General features: G+C 34.0%; 3 protein-coding genes across 3 annotated transcripts; 2 read left to right on the top strand and 1 right to left on the bottom strand.

Annotated features, from left to right (window-relative positions):
- The first annotated feature begins 6,370 nt into the window (after positions 1–6,370).
- On the top strand, positions 6,371–8,897 carry LOC143583065 (putative E3 ubiquitin-protein ligase RHY1A). Its single transcript, XM_077065483.1, has 3 exons — positions 6,371–6,719; positions 7,715–7,887; positions 8,085–8,897. Exons 1-3 carry the CDS (start codon positions 6,543–6,545, stop codon positions 8,422–8,424), a joined length of 690 nt encoding a protein of 229 aa, XP_076921598.1. The 5' UTR covers positions 6,371–6,542; the 3' UTR covers positions 8,425–8,897.
- Positions 8,898–12,524: 3,627 nt separating this feature from the next.
- On the top strand, positions 12,525–15,896 carry LOC143583063 (putative protein phosphatase 2C 63). The gene is made up of 4 exons (XM_077065481.1): positions 12,525–12,864; positions 13,594–13,967; positions 14,675–14,911; positions 15,487–15,896. Exons 1-4 carry the CDS (start codon positions 12,609–12,611, stop codon positions 15,739–15,741), a joined length of 1,122 nt encoding a protein of 373 aa, XP_076921596.1. The 5' UTR covers positions 12,525–12,608; the 3' UTR covers positions 15,742–15,896.
- Positions 15,897–19,036: 3,140 nt separating this feature from the next.
- On the bottom strand, positions 19,037–20,006 carry LOC143583064 (uncharacterized). The gene is made up of 2 exons (XM_077065482.1): positions 19,652–20,006; positions 19,037–19,582 (listed from the first exon to the last, which is right to left on the bottom strand). The coding sequence occupies exons 1-2, from the start codon at positions 19,997–19,999 to the stop codon at positions 19,037–19,039; spliced, it is 894 nt and encodes a 297-aa protein (XP_076921597.1). The 5' UTR covers positions 20,000–20,006.
- Positions 20,007–20,326: the final 320 nt, after the last annotated feature.

Here is a 20,326-nt window from a genome sequence, read left to right as displayed (position 1 = left end):
TGATGTTTATTAGGATAATAATGTAGATATGATTATGTTCATTTTGTTTGGGGTTTTTTGTTTTTATTTGTTGTATTTGATAGTTTTTGTAAGGCCCCGTTACCGGTAGCCCTACTTTCGTGTTGGATTTACTCATAAACACAGTTCTAAATATCAGAGTTAATTAAAACATTTACGCGGAATATAAAACTTTCATAAAACATTACATAATTCATAACTTGTCTCAAACCATCCTTTGTCTTTCAACATTAAAGCATTAAAATTAAAACATCATAAGTCTTCAGATGCCAGACTCTTGTTCAATGCCACGTGTCTCCTCAAGCAAGCCGCCTCATCCTACTCACCTGCGTGCATACTAAAAGTCAGCTACGCTGAGTGAGTTCTAGTTAATCATACACTATACAATACACATAAACTTATATTCTTTCATTCATACTTTCTTACTTTCATACTTTCATACTTTCATTCTTTCTTTTGTATTAACTTACCTTCATATCTTACGTTATAAAGAGCATTACGCCCTACATTCCTCGAGTATTATTAGGGCTCGGTACCCTCCTTCCTCGAGTATTATTAGGGCTCGGTACCCTCCTTCCTCGAGTATTTAGGGCTCGGTACCCTCCTTCCTCGAGTATTATTAGGGCTCGGTACCCTCTTTCCACGAGTATTATTAGGTCTCGGTTTCCCTCTTTTCACGAGTATTATTAGGGCTCGGTTTCCCTCTTTCCTCGAATATTAGTAGGGTTCGGTTCCCTAGTTCTCGAATATTAGTAGGGTTCGATTCCCTCTTCGTTACCATACAACCATACATCATACCTCGAGTATTATTAGGGCTCGGTACCCTTTTCGTAACCATACAACCATGCAACCGTCATTTCCTTCTTTTATTAACTTTATCACGTTCATACACATAAGCATACATATCATACTTACCTTACACATAGCGTTACAACCTGACAGTACGTGCAATATCCGAAGATCGTTCACGTACCATCAAGCAATCATTCATACATATCATATCATTCACATAAGGCATACACTTACCTCTTAGGATAAGCGTATTAACAAACATATCAAGTATGCACACAGCCCCGAAAACATAACACATAAATGGGGCTAGAAACTCACATGAACACGGTTACGTTCACCGTTAATCGTAATCCCTTTCTTCAGTTGTGCACGGCTGACTGTATAACAAGTATACGTATCAATTAACTATCACTTCTCAATATGTATTTCTATCTTTATATGACCCACAACGAACGGGGGTCCGGGGGCAGCGCCCCTGGCAGCGGGGTCTAGGGGCGGCAACCCCTAGCAGGGTCCAAGGGGCAGAGCCCCTGGCTGGGGTCGAGCTGCCAGGTCAGCTTGGAAAAATTTTATTTCCATTAACTGTCTTAACACGTTTTTCATTAGATTTTTAATTCATTTTCTAAACGAACTTGACTTTAAGCGAAGTTAAACCTTAGGCGAACTTAGCTTTAGGCGAAGTTATCAGGCGAACTTGGCTTTAGGCGAAGTTAAACCTCAGGCGAACTTAGCTCTAGGCGAAGTTATCAGGCGAACTTGGCTTTAGGCGAAGTTTCCAGTTAGGCGAACTTGGCCGTAAGCGAAGTTATCAATTAGGCGAACTTGGTCTCAGGCGAAGTTATCGCTTTGAAGGTGAAGTTATCGCTTTGAAGGCGAAGTTATCGCTTTGAAGGCGAAGTTGCCCAGTTGCAGGCGAAGTTGCCCAGATCAGCCATGGCTTTGATTTCTGTCCAGCATTTTGGGCAATTTTAACACCCTTGTTATGGTTCGACATCACCCACTACGTTTCCCAACCATTTTCGGTCGTATTTACGCTATAAAGCTCGGATCTTTAAACTTCAAAGATCAAGAATCATACCTTTTTGAGCTTGTTTGGATCTCGTTTACTTGTTATCACAACTAATCGCTCTCTCTCTCTCTCTCGGATCTGCCCGGTTCTTCCCTCGGCCGGCAGCGAAGTTGTGTGGTGTGTGTGTGTTTTGGAGTGTGTTAGAAAAGTGATCGAATGAAAGATATTTTTGGGTTTAGGGGGTATTTATATCCCTTAAATCCCATGGACCTAAGGCCCATTCTCATTTAACCCATCTCAATTAATCCAAGTCCATGATCCGCTCCTTACCCGATATTAATTAATTACGCAAAATCACTAAACATAACTTCCTTTATTCAACATTATAAATTTTAGGATGTTACAGTTTTCATAACCATCTTAGCTAAATTGTTTCTAATATAATTTTTCAGTTTTACAAATTCATAGAGGATGGCATGGAAAATTTACTCAAGATATTATTTTATAGTCATATTTAAGTTCTCTTTAATTTTTTATTTGTTTTGTTACAACATATAAACTACTAAATAATGAAAAGTTAAAAATTCATAAACCAATGTATTAAAGTGTTACTTTATACTGCATATATTTTGGTTACCATATCCCTTTGTAACAGAAAGTCAGAAAGAGACAATCTCACATTTTAGGGCTTTATCAGTAATAGTTTTCATCGTTTTTATGTTTGTTTTACTATTGGGGCTCATTTTTTGTTAACTTAAAAGTTTGTACTTTTGTTGACACTTTTTTTTTTTAATTTTATCAATAATTATGAGAAATACATTTTTTTTCTTCATATTATTACCGTAAAATACCCGTGCATCGGGTGGGTACAAGTATAACGCCTTTAGATAAGAAACTTCTGTTTAAATTTAAGAGAAGATAGTTTCCCGTTGTAGTTTGTTTGCAATAACCATCAACAAAAGTTAAGGTCAGTCTCTAACAAGAGTTAGCATATACTACCTCGCTTTTACACATGACCAATTATATGTAGCCTTATAAATAGTAAGACAAACTTAAAATGCTAATTTTGTAACTGAATTTAGGTTTATGTTAGTAAGGTTAGGCTTATATTCCAAAGTATGATATTTATCTTGGTGAGAACATGGTGTTGATTGTTAGGAAGGCTTCACTAAGATTAAAAGAAACTTCCGTTTAAATTGAAAAGAATGTAGTTTCCAGTTGCAGATTGTTTTGCTATGATCATTAATAAAAGTCAAGATCAGTCTCTAGCAGGAGTTGACATATACATGAGAAACGCTTTATCAAGAGTTAAGAGTAGTGACAGTGTTAAAATACTTATATTAGACATGGAAAGCAAACTTACAAATAAAACAACAAATAAGGTTTATAAGAAAGTATTTTGTAGTTTATGAATTTTATATTTTCAACTTTTGATTATGGTTCTAAATATTGCACTTTGAATGTTATTTTGGTTTACCTTTATGTTAGACAATCATTTTTTTCGTTCCAGTCTTATTTACAACTAAATATCATGTTGTCGTCCCAAAAAAACATATTATAAATTATGTTGTCCTTTCATATTAAACGTGTTTGTTAGACGATTTCTATATTTCCACCCGTGTCGTACACGGGTCAGTAACCTAGTGATAAATCAAACCTCAATTGTCATCAATAGCGTTTTGTTCTAAAAAATTTAACTATGATTTCTTTAATGAATATACAAAAACAAACCTGAAGTACTGAATTTGAATCTTGAAGCTGTTAATCAGAAAATTGAATATTTGAATCGTGAATGGGAGCCAAAAATTGAAGCCTAGCTTGTTTATTGTCTTCGATTTGGTTAGTTGGTATTGCAGAGAGGATTACCAAAAACAAAACAACATCACATTTAAAACCCATATTGACACTCAAATCTAAGTAATCAAAAGAGGGAGAACATACCAGAGAGCTAAGAGACAATGATTTAATATCACCATCTCCATTGCTCGCCATTTAAAGACCAGTGGCCATAGATTGAAAGGAGTAAAATTCGCCTGGTAAGAGAAGAAAGAAGAGTTGTGAGCGGGATTTACCACATAAGATTTCATTTGGGATACGGATTTTGAATTTTGAATCAATATGCCAAAGAGGTATGAGTATATTGGCTAGTGGGATATTAGCGGGATTTCATAGAAACCCTGGATCTGAAACTCAAACACAAAGAATAGTTATATCCTAGGCTTTAACTCTTGTAAACTCTTAATTTTAAGAGTTTTGTGTAAATTACTATTCTGTCCTTGCTATATGTATTTTAAGATAGTATAGATATATATATTTAAAATAATATATTTAATTTCTACATTTATTTATGATATAACAAATTTTTCTTAGTGCAATTGGAATAACCATCTCAAGAGATTGCGAGTGTCTCAAGTTTGAGACCCGGTAGCTGTGCATTTTAATTTTTTGTGTCTAATTGTTATTTTCTTTTATTGATTCCTTTTTAAAAGGTTGTCTTACATCGTCAGTGCAAATAAATCCTTCAATTCCCCCTGGTGAGAAAATTCTTGCCACATCGAGTCAAGCCAAGCTCGACTATATGTTTTTAACTCGGTGTATTCGAGCCGCTTGATCTGGCTCGGTTGTGATTTCAATCGAAACTATGCTGGCGTAGGTCAGCTCAGATCTGATTGTGAATAACCCTATCAATAGCCAATTAACATTATGCATAAGATAACAAACAAAATGCCAGTGCCACAGTTTGCCTTTTTATATTGACTTTTAGATTGCACCTATTGCTTAAATCAAATAATTCCAAAAGACCAAAACATTAATAGTTGAGGAATGTTGGTCTGGTGGCTTTGATGCAACACGCCAAACACTTTCCATCTGGTTGCTTGCACAGGTTCTAACCTCCTTTGTTACATTATGTTTTTTGAAAGTGTTTGTTTAATGTACGGTAACGTTTTTTTTCATGTTTTTTTTTTGCTTAGTTATGTTAGAATTTAAATCTCAACCAAACTGAAACCAACCGAGGAGTCAACTCCCCGACGCAACACCCGGGTTTAACAGTTTGTTTTGTTTAATGTTTTTTTATGAAAGTATGTAACCATATTTTATTTCCGGTACCGAAACAAGCGTAATCGCTTTTAATTTAGTATTGAAGCCGTAATGAACTTAAACGATACCGAGCAAATTCATTTTGTTGTTCTGCCGCAGTGCGGCGAGGTTTATCTAGTTTGATTTTAGTATTAAATTTTCATATCTCGAATGTCTAGTTTTCATGTTTGTTATATATGAAACTGACTTTTTTATCACAATTATCTAAGTTATACACGAGTTATTGAGCTTATGAGCTTATATTTAGTCCCATTTCTTTTACTCACCTCCAACACCGTAATTCTTTCTCGGGAATGACCCTACTAACCGACACGGTTTCAACCCAAACTGATGTTGGCAAAAAAAAAAAACATTAGGAGTATTTACCAAAATAAAAATTAATAGTGTTGCTAGTACATGTGCAATTATTAACTAGTTAACTGCATCGAAACCGATCTAGAATCAAAATAAATTATAAACTTCTGTAGTATAAACCGGTTTGTAACCGATATTAACCATAGATTATGGATTAATTAGAAATTTTCACACATAACTGGTAAAGAAAAGCCGCTTAAAAACAATACGCTTATAACGTAGTGTTAATAAGGTTAATAACCTGGTTTTTAACCGAACCTAATCGGTACATAGGTTAAGTGTTTTCCACTAGAAACCATAACTGGTTGTTGACAATACCGGTTTTGGTTAATAACCAATATTCCAAAAACCTGTTAACCAGTATTTTTACCTCTTAAGTTGTTTAGAAGATATATAGATCAGATTATAAGAACCCAGGCCCATATAAATATTTAGATCATGTTGTCATAAACATACGGGCTTTTAGAATGCATCAGGCCCCAGGCCTATTTTCAAATCCACGGCCACGTTATCCTGTATTTGTATAAATTGTATCTGGTATTGTAGACGTCTATAAATCGGGTTTTCAAATACCCGGGGTGAGAGAATGGAATCGGGTATTGCCAATAACCGGATAGGGCTCGGGTCCGGTTACTGTCTCTAAAAACCATACCCTATGCATCGGGTTCGGGTCGGGTATAAAACCGGGTATTTGAATACCCTATTTTCGGGGATTGAAAAAACCATATTTATGGGTTTTTTCGGGTATTTATCAGTTATAGATTGGATTTTTTAAAAGGTTTCACTTATTTGGGATCTTTTTCGGGTATTTTTAAGGTATTTTTAGGGTTTGCATCGGGTATTTGAAATACCCGGTTTCGGGTATTGGAAAAACCGGGTTTCGGGTATGGAACCAGTTCGGGTATTACCGGGTACAAATTGGGTCGGGTTCGGGTTTTAGTACCGAAATGCATATCATATCCGTACCCTACGGGTAAGGTCGGGTATTAAAAACCCCGGATATTAGAAAAACCGGTTTCGGGTTTTTATTTCAGGTCCGGTTCTGAATTCGGTTTTTTTTTTGTGCATCTCTAAATTGGTAGGGGCAGTTGGGTCAAGTAATCCAAATCCAAAAACTAATAAATCTAGTTTTCTTCTTACAACACGTGACGTGACACTCTCTTTTCAAATCGCCTTTACCAATTTCAACAAATTTTCATTTCACTTGAATTCAATTCAAATCATCTGATTGATGCAAACCCAGTTCTAATCAGTGGATCCAATTGAATGAATGTCGAAGCTATTTCACACCAGGAGAATACGTTTCACTTCCCGAAACGACGCCGTTAACGATACCCACCTAGATTCAACCCCGCCTGACTTTAACTCATTCCGCCGTGCCACCGCCGACCGCCGCCATCACCACCGCAACAACCGACAGGGCCGGTCCCACCGCCATCACCTCCCGGTACTCCCAATACTTCTTTTATTTAATAATCAAATTAATTAATATTTTATTTTTAATTATTCGTATTTGATTTAACAGTTTACAGTAAAAAGCAAAACTTGATTGTAAATTTGTAATCGTTTTATAACAACTGATTAAAACTGTATCCGAGTTAGTTATGGTTGGTAGGTAGGTATACATGAGGTTCAGCTAATTCTAGGGGGGGGGGGTTGTTAGGATGCGAACACTCACACACTGACTGCAGAAAATAAATTGACACCAGACCGGAACCGGACCTATTACAAATGGGTCGGTCTGGTTTTTGTGGGAATGGGTTCGCGGGTTATTGATTGTTTGCAACATCATCATCTGAGTGTTATTTTAGTTCATATTGTACAAACAACTCATGGATTCTTCTATGATTCTACTTATTTATGGATGACACGTGAACAACACCGATCATACGTTAACTTATACGAAGAATATAGCAGGTGTATGAATAAGCTTCACGGGTTTCACGGTTCTTATTTGGTCCACCAGTTACATACCCAGACCGGACCGTTTCCCCTTTAATGCTGAAAACCAAAACTGGACCTGAACCAGTTTTTAGTTATCGATTCTTCTAAATGGTTTTGGTAAACTGGTTTCACGGGTTTAAAAGGTGTGACCCGTAACCTACACATTCCTAACAAGGATTTACATGGTTCGGTCTATGTTGGCGTCCTTGAGTCCAGGAACTTTGTTATAAATGCTCTTTAGTCTTTACATTCGTGATGAGAGGTTACAAGTACAAGGATTATACACTATATATAGAGTAGTTTAGGGTTTTAGCTTAGGGAACAATAAAACATAAACGGGCCATAATAAAGAGATATAGAGTCGGCCTAAAGACCTCTCGTGTTTTCAATCTTTATTAAACCCAAAGCATGCTTTCACGTAAACCGAGCCCAAGCTTCCACAAACTCGGCATTTTTTAACTTCAGTTTCTCTAATAACCTAAAATTTGTGATCCTCAGGAACATGACGAAGGTGTAAATCAACCTCAATCCGGTAGCATCATCAATTCAGAAGATTTCAGAAGCATACGCCGAGGGGGAGCCACTGAGAACGATAGACTTCCTGGAGTTGTGTTACTCGCTAGAGAACGGCTTGTTGAAAGATTGAGAGGTGCTCATATATCACAAAGCAGGTATCCAGAATCATCTTTCCTGATCAGTCTGTCACTGACAATTTATGACACATTGACACGAACCTGTTAATATGGCATGAAACATAGTCAAAACAATTTTTGGTTTGAACTTAACAGGTTTCGTGTCTTAAATAAGTTGACATGTTTAAGACACAATTAAGTTAAATTCATGTTCAAACATGATACACAATTTGCAGGGAAAGCATTAGGTCTTCAATCAGCAATCATCAGGATGAATTTTCGTATAATAATCTGCCAATGTCATCAATGACAAAGATGCTTCCTCCTGGACTTTCTAAACAAGAATTGAACAGTTTACAAATGACGGTTTTTAAAGAAGGAAACGATGAAACTTCAAGTGCATCAAGGGAGTGCAGTATCTGTCTTGAAGGTTTTGAAGATGGTGATGAACTTATAAACTTGGTTTGCATGCATAGATTTCATTCCTGCTGTTTGTTACCATGGACTGAGGTATGTGGTGCCTGCCCAAACTGTAGGAAAGACATAGTTGTAACTAGTAATAAACCTGGTTGTTGAGTATGATGTATTCTAACTTAGATGCAGAGTTGTTTGTATGATTGTAGGTAACATAAGTTTAGTTTTGTGTTTTGAGATTTGAGTGAAGTAAACAGAGATCTTTGTGGTGTTTGTAATACCTGGTGAAGGAATAGTTGTAATAGCATGTCAGTTGTACTAAATTTAGAAGGTTATATATAAAAGAACATCACGGAAGTAGTTCATCTTTTTTATTCTGCTAGTTATGTAGTCGTGTGAGAACGATTTCCCACATAGTTATAACTTATAAGATACGTGAAATCTTTTATCATAATTCGCGTATGAAGATCAATAGCCGGAGTAATCTTGGGTCCCGTATGAAGATCGACATCTAAATCAATCTCAGCTCGTGTATGATGATCAGATTTCATGAAATATCAACAGTCATGTTAAAGGTTTGGAATAGTGAGTGAGTGCAGACGTGGAAGAAAGAAGATGAAGCCCGTGGTTCATAGCCATGATCACCCAAGGGGAAAGAAGCTGACTATTAGGTGAAGTACCATAATCCGTATGTCGAATTAGTTGCACCAAAAGTCCAAAACGAATGATTGTAACGTGTTAACTCGATAGTAGATATAGGCATAGGTAGAGTGGTTTGGAATCATGAGTTTATGTTCTCAGGTTATAACGCTGACCATGTAGGTTTCGGGCCTGCTCGTCATCATTATTTCTTTTTAACCTGCTTAAAACTTCATCAGATTAGCCTGTGTTGCCTACAAAACACCCCTAAGGCCCTAACGACTAGTGTCTTGCACAATGACCCATGCGCACGCCCTGACGAGCAAGCTGCTTGCACGACTCATGATTTTGGACTACCTTGATATAATTCCTAATCAATAAATTCCGTCAACTCCCCTTTTTAGCGTAGTCTAGGGTGTGCAAATATTCTGAATCCGAAATATTCGAAAACTTGGATTTCCAAATATGTTATTAGAAATTTCGAATATTTCAGATAAATTTTCAATATCGAAAAAAATTCCTTTGAAAATTACTAAATATTTATTTTTCAAAATTACTCCATAAAAGAAATTCAAAAAATATGAAATAAATTTTCTTATAGAATTCGGATACAATCCAACACTCGTACATATGAAATTTCATATTTGAATTGTAATAGTAAAATTCATTATCTAAGGATGTCGAATTTGAACACTAGTTTTTTTTTTCTCTTGATTCTAGAATCTCCAATAGACCTTTATGGGCTTATCTAAATTCTTCAGCTTTCATTTGGCCCAATAACCTACTCTTTTTATGGGATGCCAATCAATACAAGTTAATGGATATAAATTAACCCATTTTTGTCCAATTAATTTTTAACCCATTAGCTTTACATTAACGAATGAGAATGGATGCGAATTTTGTATTGACCCATTAATGAGAATGGATGCGAATTTTGTATTGACCCGTTAACCTACTCTCGACTTGACCACCTAGCCACACCACGAACCCCGCCATCACCACCACCTCCATCACCGTTACAACCTGACCACTATAACTTCCGCCCCCACCATCTGATCATCATCATCTCCACCGCGGCATCACAACCAACACCACCGTCACTGCCGCCACTATCACTACCACCATTACAATTTTTTATTTAGTATTTTTCTTTATTTTTAGTAAGAGATATTTTTGTTATTTGTATTTCATTTCTTCATATTTTGCAGCTTAACAATCAACACAATGTAATAGTTCATTTCATTCCACTAGATTAATAAAATATGACAATAAAATGTTAATGACCCGTTTCATTTTAGCGTGCATTTCAAATTTTTAACCCCACATCTCTTTTATTACTTCATGCCAAACAAACATACATTGTTGTAATGTTAGACACCTTTGTTACACTTCATTAGGATATTACCACAGCGCATACTATAAATTTATAATAATTAAACTGAATATAGTTTTCATTATTTTTATTTGATATATGCCGTGCATACCAGAGAAGGTATAATATAGAAAAGGACCATAAGTCTATCGGCTTCTGGAAGGGTTTACTTTGCTAAAATCTTTAATTAAGATATAAATCGTATTTTTTTATCATAATCTATTCCCACATCAAACACATTGATATACTATCAAATGGCGAAACTGAAATAAAAATATTTTTATCTGTGAGCAACTTGAACCTAAATCTAAGGAAAGTATTTTTTTTTATATTTTTTAAAATTTGCAGCATATTGTAAATAACAATTAAAATATAAAACTGTCTTATCAAAATGTTACGTAGCCTCGAATCAATTTAATTTTCAAATCATATTTCCAATTAAATAATATAAGTAGTGGAAAAAAGAACGTTTTATTCGGTGGTAGGTATGTTTAGACTTTGAAATGGTCTCCGTTGGTCGGTCGTTGCAAGTCGCATGTATTTTATGTTTTTGCCACAAACAAAGATTTGGAGTACATGTTATAACCCAACCGGACGAAGTTGACCCGGGAATTTAAATAAACCGTTGCTTAATGTACACAACATCGCATGTGGCATTATTATCATCTTGTGTATGAATCATTGAATATTTATTGATAATTTAAATAAGTTTTTTAAATAAGGGGGTGTTTGGGATTCTTTATTTTACCTCCTTATATTTTTTATTAAATTAATAAGTTGCAAAAGTGTAACTTGTTGAATTTTTCCTCTCACAATATAAGCAATCCCAAACACCTTATTACTTTTCCAAAAGTTTATAAGTTAGTGAAAATAAGCAATCCTAAACACCCCCTAAGTTTTACAACATGTGACAATTTAATAACAATAAAATTACTAGTTTGAGGCTCGTGTACTACATGAGTAGTTCTTGAAAATACAATGTTTAGCAAATAATCAGTATACAAGAAACAATAAACCCGTTAAACACTATTAATTCATTCGTTGTACAATAATTTTAAAGTAAAAGATGATTGTAAATATCAAATGTTTGAAAAAGAAAATAAGAAGTAAATATTAAATTAACAAATTTTAAGAATGATAACTATTATTTTACTTTTATAAATTTGTTAAAAAGGGTGAGGTTTAATGGATGAGTGACAAGTGACAAAACTTGTAGTTTTTTATTAGAAAGTATAGATACAAATAACTAGAATATGAGTCATCATTTTCCCCCGTCTAATAAACATATTAGGTTGACCTGTTTAACACATTTATTTAAATAAAATAATTCATCAACCAGCTTAGTTAAATAGGTTAGCCGTCGATTTATTAGAAACTAAAAAAATATTTTTAAAACATCAACCCTTTTAGTTAAGTTGATCAACCAATCAACCCATTTTAAAAAAAGTATTCACGCCAACCTATAAACCCTTTTAAACCATTTACCACAACCTGCAAATACGACCCAACTAACTTGTTTACAGCAAGTTCACAACCTGAAAATGTTTACAACCACCAATCCGTGTGTCTCGTTTAGATAAAACAGTTACATGGTCGTGTTCATATGACATGTTTTTAATGTATATATTTAAGTTGATATTTTTGACACATATATATACACATGTCATGTCAGTTTTATAATTCATTCTACACTCCAAAGCCTGTCATTCCTAATACGATTAAGACTCCTTAATCTGGCCGATGTTAACAAATAAAATCTCAAGCTTATGTTTCTTCAAAATTTGAAGTTACTTTGTTATTGTGTGACACTAATATAAAATCGATCATTTTTTATTTTTACATATCTAACGATATAGCAGCCAGTAAGCGCTACTTTCTTTCCAAAGTCGAAAATTCTAATTCAAAAAAAGACAAGCTACAATACTATTAAAGAAAATAAAGGAAAAAAGAGAAGACGTCTTATCATTAACTACTCAATATCGATTTGTTTAAACTTTATAGATCGAATTCGATTTCGACCCAGTATAAACAGGCTTGAGCACTTTATATATTCTATTACAAACCTAAATATTCATGTATCAAAATTCAAAATCTAATTATTGACAAAGTCACAAAACAGTAAAAAGTGAATGTGAACATGAATAAAAAAGTCAAACGTATGTAACACGGTTTGAACATCTAGTTGTAAAACGGTAGCGTGTTAATCGTCTTCTTTCTTTACATCACTCAACACGCAATTTCTCAATTCTCACTTTTCATCCCATACAAATTAAAACCACCTTTCTCTCTCATTCTCATTCAACATTTGCCCTAAATTAATTAATTAATAATCAATATGCTGCGTATGTGTGTTAAGCCGTTGGAGAGGTGTATAGGCCGCCGTAGCGGCGACGTGTTGCTTTGGCACAACGACTTGAAGCCTCATTCCTCCGGTGACTTCTCAATTGCAGTCGTTCAGGCTAATTCTAATCTGGAAGACCAGAGCCAGGTCTACACTTCGCCGTCTGCCACGTACGTTGGTGTTTATGATGGTCATGGTGGACCGGAGGCTTCGCGGTTTGTTAATACTAACCTCTTTCCGTTTATTCACAGTAAGTGTTTTGTTTATTTTAAACCCTAGCTGATTGTTTTTTGAAATTAAATGTGATTTGTGTGGGTTTGAATGCTTACATAGTTGAATTATATAGTGATTTTAAACCCTAGGTGCTTCTAATGTGGAATTGAAGGCTTAATTTTGATGAAATTGAATGTTGAATTGTTTGATTTGTGTGATTTTGTTAGGTTAGATAGTTGAATTTTATAGTAATTTTAAACCAATTGAACACTTGATTTTGTTGAGTTTTATGAAATTGAATCTTGATTTGTGCAATTTTGTTAGGTTAGAACTTAGAAAGTTGAATTTCACACTTATGTGTTATTATGTGCTTGCAGAGTACGCAACCGAACGAGTATATTTTGATGAAACTGAATGTTGATTTTTATGATTTGTGCAGTTTTGTTAGGTTAGTAAGTTGAATTTGACGATTTCACAGTTCTATATGTGATTACGTGTTAGCAGAGTATGCAGCCGGACAAGGAGATTTTTTATCAAATCATAAAATTGAATGTTGATTTTTTGAATTTCTGAAATTTTGTTAGGTTAGTAAGTTGAATTTTCACAGTTTTACAACTGTATGCGTGATTATGTGTTTGCAGAGTATGCAAGTGAACAAGGAGATTTTGATGAAATCAAATGTTGATTTCTTGATTTGTGCTATTTTGTTAGGTTAGAAAGTTGAAGATCACAAATTTACAATTTATCTTTGATTATGTGTTTGTAGAGTATGCAAGTGAACAAGGAGGTATATCTGCAGATGTTATAAAGAAGGCGTTTAATGCTACTGAGGAGAAGTTCTTTCAGTTTGTGAAGCATCAAATGCCGATTAAACCTCAAATCGCATCAGTTGGATCATGCTGTCTTGTTGGTGCAATCTCTGATGGTGAATTGCATGTTGCTAACCTTGGTGACTCTCGTGTAGTGCTAGGTCAGAAACGTTCAGATGGAGGAAAATCTAGAGTTGTTGCAGAGCGGTTGTCTCGTGATCATAATGTTTCGTATGAAGAGGTGAGGAAGGAGGTTGAAGCACAACATCCTGATGATTCAGCTGTTGTTATTTACTGCAGAGGAGTTTGGAGAATCAAAGGCATAATTCAGGTATTTTGATATATGAACTCAGTTTACAGTATGATCAATGCTTAACAGTTATTATCTGCAGTTATGATATGATGATTTTTGAATGACGCTGAAAAAATCTAACTATGGGCCTGAGTTTGTCATGTTTGATTATGACATTAAACCTGTATCGGTTAGCATATTCTTTTCATCCTGCAAAAGTGAAGTTTTGATTGAGACAATTACATGTTGTGTTGCATTTGTAGAAATTAGGTGTCCTAGTCATCAATGTGCACACATGTTACTTAACAAGATATGTATAACATTTATAAAAATAGGCACGTTACATTTCAGTTTCCAGTTCACTTCTGATTTTTGGATCTTTTTCGCCTTTGCTTTCTGTAAAGATGATTATTCTGCACACCAAAATTCTTTATTAAATTGTGGCATCTTATTCTCAATTATTTTTGTCCATTTTCTTTTTGCTTTCTTGAGAATCATTATGGCACCTTTGATCTAAGTCCTCCAAAAAGGATGATGCCTGACCTACTTTTTCAAGAATCACATGTTCCACTTTGTGCCATTATCTCATGCAGTTGAAGAAGTTATTGTGGCAAGTATTCCATGCATGAAAGAAACATAAAGATGTCACATTTCATGGTTCTAGATATGATATGATATGATATGTTTGTTCGATCTTATCCTCATGTTACTTTCTATATAACATGACCTTTATTTTTCCCTTTTAGGTATCAAGATCTATAGGTGACTTCTACTTGAAGAAACCCGAGTTTCACCGGGACCCACGTCTTATGCAATTCGGGCACCAGATTCCTTTGAAAAAACCCGTATTAACCGCCGAACCTTCCATCATATCAAGGAAACTTAAACCCCAAGACTTGTTTTTGATATTTGCTTCCGATGGACTTTGGGAGCATTTGAGTGATGAAGCAGCTGTTGATATTGTTTACAAAAATCCAAGAGCCGTAAGTCGCCTTCTTGTAAAACCGAATTAACCGACACAACCAATGAAACCGAACCGATATAACCAACCCTAACCAAAAACCGGTGGATTGGTTTAATGTTTATTTGAAAACCGAAATTAGTTGGCTAGTTCTGGTTATCTATAATTCCATAACCGACAACTCCGACCTGAACAAAGTTTTAGTAAATTCATGGTTAACTGAACTGACCTATTACGTATAACCGAATGCTAAGTAATATATACAAATTCAATAATTCGAGTCCAAATGTGTAATAAAAAATTTATATAGTGTCTAAAAAAAATAGAAGCTCAAACATTTAGGCCTGATTATATATTTTGCGCCATTTTAGGGTGGCCCAAACATTTCAAGACTAAATCTTGTTCACGGTTAACTGAACCAAACCAACATTCTTAACTGATTAACCATAACCGTTTTGGTTATCATTCTCTGGTTAACTGAAAGTTGGCTTCTGGTTACAGCTTTGGGCCAAAACGACCTCTGCACACCCCTAAGTTACAGTCATATAAACGGTTTCATACCCTTTATAATAATATAAACGCGTCTTGTCATTTCAGGGAATAGCGAAAAGATTGGTGGGTGCAGCAATTCGCGAGGCGACAAAGAAACGGGAGTTGAGATACAAGGATATAATGAAAATAGAACGGGGCATACGGCGCCATTTTCATGATGATATATCCGTGATAGTGATATATCTTGATCATGAAAAAACATCAAAACATAGCAAGTTGGGGTTCACAACTGCACCTGTTGACATCTTTTCTCATAATGAAGATAAAGTTGTGGAAGACCCCCTTTTGTTGAAGAACTAAAGAAGATGATGATAAAGTTAAAACAGTGTAAATAGTTTTACAAGAGGGTTGCAGCTGCTGATAAGATACCTGTTTGAAACCAGTTTTTTGAGTTCTAACAACATATTATTCCTTTGTTTTTTGGTGACAAGAGTGTTTTTTAATGATATGGAGTTTATGACTAATTATGAGTTATAATCAACCAACATTATCATATGGTTATTGCTAGTGGTTGAACAAATAAAATTTGATTACTAAAAATTTTGACTTTTGCTATCTAAAATAACAGTTAATAAAAGAACATTTTATTCAGTAAGAGAAGAAAAATTGGGTAATAACTAGTAATTCATCTTCTCGGTTTATAGGTATGGTGCCCCTCACATATGTGAGGTAGTGGGTTCAAATTCTTTGCTAGTGTAAGATTTAAGGGATTTTAGGTGAAAAGATTGCTGTTGTAAAATTCATTATCTTGAATGTGTATGAACGTTTGCTTGTGTCTCCGGTTTTACTCTAAATAAAATGCATAATATATCCTACTTGAATAATGTTTTCTCTGCTATGCGAAGTTCAAAAGCTACGAATCATCTTTTGCACGCAGATGGAAATTTCTGGTGCCAACATGAAACATATACTTTTTCAGTTATTAAGGTGGTGTTTGAGATTCCTTATTGAAACCTCCTTTTGGCAATTTTAACTTTTGGTAGAAGTTAATAGAAAGGTGTTTGGTAACCCATAAGTTCTTTTAGATTTTAACTTCTTAGATAGTGTAAAAATGAGGTTTTTGAAAAGTTAAGGAATTCCAACTTTATGAACTTTTGAGTTTGGCGAAGATGAGTATTACCCGTTAGACCCTTCTCAACTACAATCCTAAACATTTTTATTAAAAAAAAAACAACTTAAAAATGTCATTTTTTTTGTCATTTTACATTAATAAGGTAATTCAACATTTTTTTTAAAACAACTGTAAGGCCAACATTTATACCGCACCAGTCTCGATCATTTATCAGGACCTACAACAACTTATTGACTTATTGCTTAAAAGTTAATCCAAACACTTTTTTTGAAAACTTCTTTTCAAAAAATCATATGTTAAAAGTCCTTTTTACAAGAAGTCCTTTTGAACTTGAATAAGGCATCCCAAACACACCCTAACTTGAAACACTGAAAGGAGTTCTTATTTCATGATTGTAGAGGTATAGTTGTAGTATAGAAGTTTCGGCAACTAAATTCTTTTATACTTTATTTTATTTTGTTTGGGCAAGCAAATTCCAATTAGATAACACAAAAATAGTAAAGCCTTGTTTTTAAAGTCTATTTTGTCTTTTAAATTTGAACCGTCCATGTGGTACCTTTCAAAATATTTATGATGATGGTACAGACATTTAAGTTGAATATATGATCATTGCAAAATTTCTTATGTGTCTAAGATAGATATACATGGTTGGACTTAAAATAGTTTGTAGTACATTGATATTGGACTAAAAACATTCTTGGTCGGTTTATGTTGCTTTCTCAACGTGGAAGGAACATGCCCATAATCTAATTTGACTTAACATGAAGAGCCTGAAACTTATGTTGGAGAAACACACACGTATTAACCCAAGTTTCAATGGATCTCAATTTCTATGCTAATTACTCCAGTTCACATTATCAATTTTTTTTCTTCTAGTTTCAATAATGATATACGTAATCAACGTTCTTAATTAAGTTATATTAGTGTGCATATAAAGGCGTTTATATTAAATATAAATTCCTGTAAAAACATGTAACACTGAATTGTCTTAAGGGTAACAATTTTAGGATATAATTTGAGCTGTTCAAAAGAAAAAAGAAAACAATTTTAGAAAATAAAAGCTTAATATAATTTTCTGTCATTACACATGGTCCAGAAACAAACATACATGATAATTTTTATACGTGACTATATGAAAAAAGATACATACTTGAATGCCATTTGCATATATTAGTTGTTTTTTTTAATACACATTTGATGATAAAGTTAAAACAAATTGATGATAGAGAATTAATATAACTTGATAAAGGAATTGATGATAAATAAATAACGAAAAACAATAAAATTGAAGATGAACCTACACAAATAATGGTGTTAGGTTATATACATTTTTAAATAACCGCTACTCATTTTTCTCTAAACTGTAATTTCAAATTTACATTTTTTTACAGGGAAATGTAACATATACATAAAATTAATGTGTTACTTGTGAGAATTAAGTAGAACAATTATATATACAGTTAGGGTAATTATGTAATTACTCTATGATGTAATTACATAATCATCTACATGTATATATAAAAACTCTATTTGATTCTCACAATTAGCACGTTAATTATATTTATATTTGATCCAAACCTCTATTTTGACAATCAAATGACTTTTAAGTTTTAAACTCATAATTTGAAAAAATGAAACTTTATCAACACATTAACACCAGTAGATCAAAGACCGTTTAATTTGATGTTAAGTTATATACATACACACATCTATATTTGATAATAACAACAACAACGAAAATATCTAAGAATCACTCATCATATTCAAATATATGGCTAGGAATTGTTATGCTGTAATTATGTCACAATAATATTGACTTTTCTTCTCAACTATCGTGTTCTCTTCTTCATCTATAAACATGTCGAATTTCAAGTTGGTTACACTCTCTTTTCTACTGATAATATCAGTCTTCTTTCATTTGATAATAAATCAATATCCTTAAATCATATTGACATACTCTCTCCGAACTTTGCAACCGATTTATGTCTCAGTAAGAGTATTAATTTTACGAATGAATTCCATGACTAATTTCTAAATTTGAAACAAGGATATGTGATATTGAGTACACAACACACTTAGGGGGCGTTTGGTACAGAGAATGGAATTGTACAGAGAATGATACAGAGAATGGAATTGTAGAGAAATGGAATTAGTCTGGAGAATGAGAATTGACTGTTCTGTTTGGTAGTACAGAGATTTCAGTAGAGAAATATAGCTGAGAATCATTTCTCTTGTTTGGTACACAGGAAATGAACAGAGAATCATATCAACTTTATTATTTGCACAGGTATTTTTTTCATAACAAATATTTATTAAAAAATAAAAAAACATATAAAAACATGCATAAATTTAACCATACACAAGTATCCCATAAATTCAAACATGCATAAACATAGTTTTTAAGCAAAAAAACATCAATCATACTTGCAAGTTAAAAGTACTTCAACCATGGTGAAACCAAAAAAAGGTACTTCAAGTTCTTCAACCACGGTGAAACAAAAAAATTACTTCAACCATACACAACTATCCCATTGAACCATCAGTATACAACTCGACCATCTCAATTTTCTCTTCTATTGTCGAGGCAAGAAAAGAACGTCCTAGATCCACATCTTTACCAATCAAATGAGCTGCTTTGAACCGTTTTTTCGTAGTGATACCTGGTAAAGCTTTCAACTCATCACTAACCTTTGCATAGATTTCATGAGCCTCTGTAACTTCTTTGTTAAGTTGTTCACTGACCATCTCCCCAAATCGAAGCAAAACTTCCTTCATTTCTTTGCAAGACTCTCGGTATATCTCATCTGCATCCGTGCTTCTACCTCTTTTACGCTTGCTTGTTACACTACCATTTGGTCCTTCAGATCGAACAACACTTGGAACGGCTTCATCAACAAAATCAAAGTCTTCAATATCAGCAGGTGAGGCATTTTGCGTCTCTTGAACAACATCTTCTTCTCCAAGGTCAACAGCTTTACTACCAGTAGCTCTATCCTTACCGAATATGGTACACAATTTGTCATAGAAAGGAAATGACTTGTCACGAAAATTCACAGCACCTTTGTGAGACTACAAGACAATTACAAATAAATTAGACCAAAATTTTAAAATCTAAAAAATATATTTTTTAGAATATACCTTCACGTATTCATTCCAAACACTATCATCGGCAATAACACAAGATTTTTGTTCATCCCAACCAAACCCACTTGTATGCACCATATCATATACAATGCTAAAGTGTGTCTTCCATGTCTTCATCCTAGACTTTATATGTGGTTCTGCTTTGATGCCAGAGTTAGGAAGACTTACATCTAGCAATTGTTGAACACCATTTAAATAACCTGGTTTGAATCCATTGTCAGCACCAGCATACTTTCCGGATGCATGTATCTCCATTAGCGCATCAATTAGCTTTGTATCTTCATCATGTGTCCAGGTATGCTTGCTCCTAGTAACTCCTCTCAGTATATTTGAATCTGCCATGTCTACTTACAAAAGGAAGAATAATAAACAGAGAATAAGAAACAAATAAACTGCAGCTGCAGCTGAAGCATTATCTCATCAGCAACTGTTGTCCAAATTCAATTCTAAACAAATAAAGTGCATAAATAAACAGAGAATAAGAAACAAATAAAGTGCATAAATAAATATTAATAAGAAACATCCTTAATAATTTACTTAATAAAAGAAAAAATTACTTAATAATTTATGTTAGCAAAAAATATCTTTTAATAAAATAATGTGTTTGACTAACCTTAAACCATTTCCATCTTTCATCAGTTTCATTATCTGGCACTGGCACGGGTGACT

This window comes from Bidens hawaiensis, unplaced genomic scaffold (genome assembly GCF_021521415.1).
Source record: "Bidens hawaiensis isolate Kalapana, Puna unplaced genomic scaffold, B.hawaiensis_p1.1 tig00032115_1, whole genome shotgun sequence".
NCBI lineage: Eukaryota > Viridiplantae > Streptophyta > Magnoliopsida > Asterales > Asteraceae > Bidens > Bidens hawaiensis.
Note: the sequence above shows the minus strand (reverse complement) of the source record. Positions and strands in the feature narration are given on the sequence as shown.

Coding starts and splice junctions, on each gene's coding strand:
- LOC143583063 (XM_077065481.1), top strand. CDS start 12,609: ATGCTGCGTATGTGTGTTAAGCCGTTGGAGAGGTGTATAGGCCGCCGT. Junction 12,865..13,593: donor CCTCTTTCCGTTTATTCACA/GTAAGTGTTTTG, acceptor ATGTGTTTGTAG/AGTATGCAAGTGAACAAGGA. Junction 14,912..15,486: donor TTTACAAAAATCCAAGAGCC/GTAAGTCGCCTT, acceptor TTGTCATTTCAG/GGAATAGCGAAAAGATTGGT.
- LOC143583064 (XM_077065482.1), bottom strand. CDS start 19,999: ATGGCAGATTCAAATATACTGAGAGGAGTTACTAGGAGCAAGCATACC. Junction 19,583..19,651: donor TTTGGAATGAATACGTGAAG/GTATATTCTAAA, acceptor ATTGTCTTGTAG/TCTCACAAAGGTGCTGTGAA.
- LOC143583065 (XM_077065483.1), top strand. CDS start 6,543: ATGTCGAAGCTATTTCACACCAGGAGAATACGTTTCACTTCCCGAAAC. Junction 6,720..7,714: donor CCCACCGCCATCACCTCCCG/GTACTCCCAATA, acceptor TGTGATCCTCAG/GAACATGACGAAGGTGTAAA. Junction 7,888..8,084: donor GCTCATATATCACAAAGCAG/GTATCCAGAATC, acceptor CACAATTTGCAG/GGAAAGCATTAGGTCTTCAA.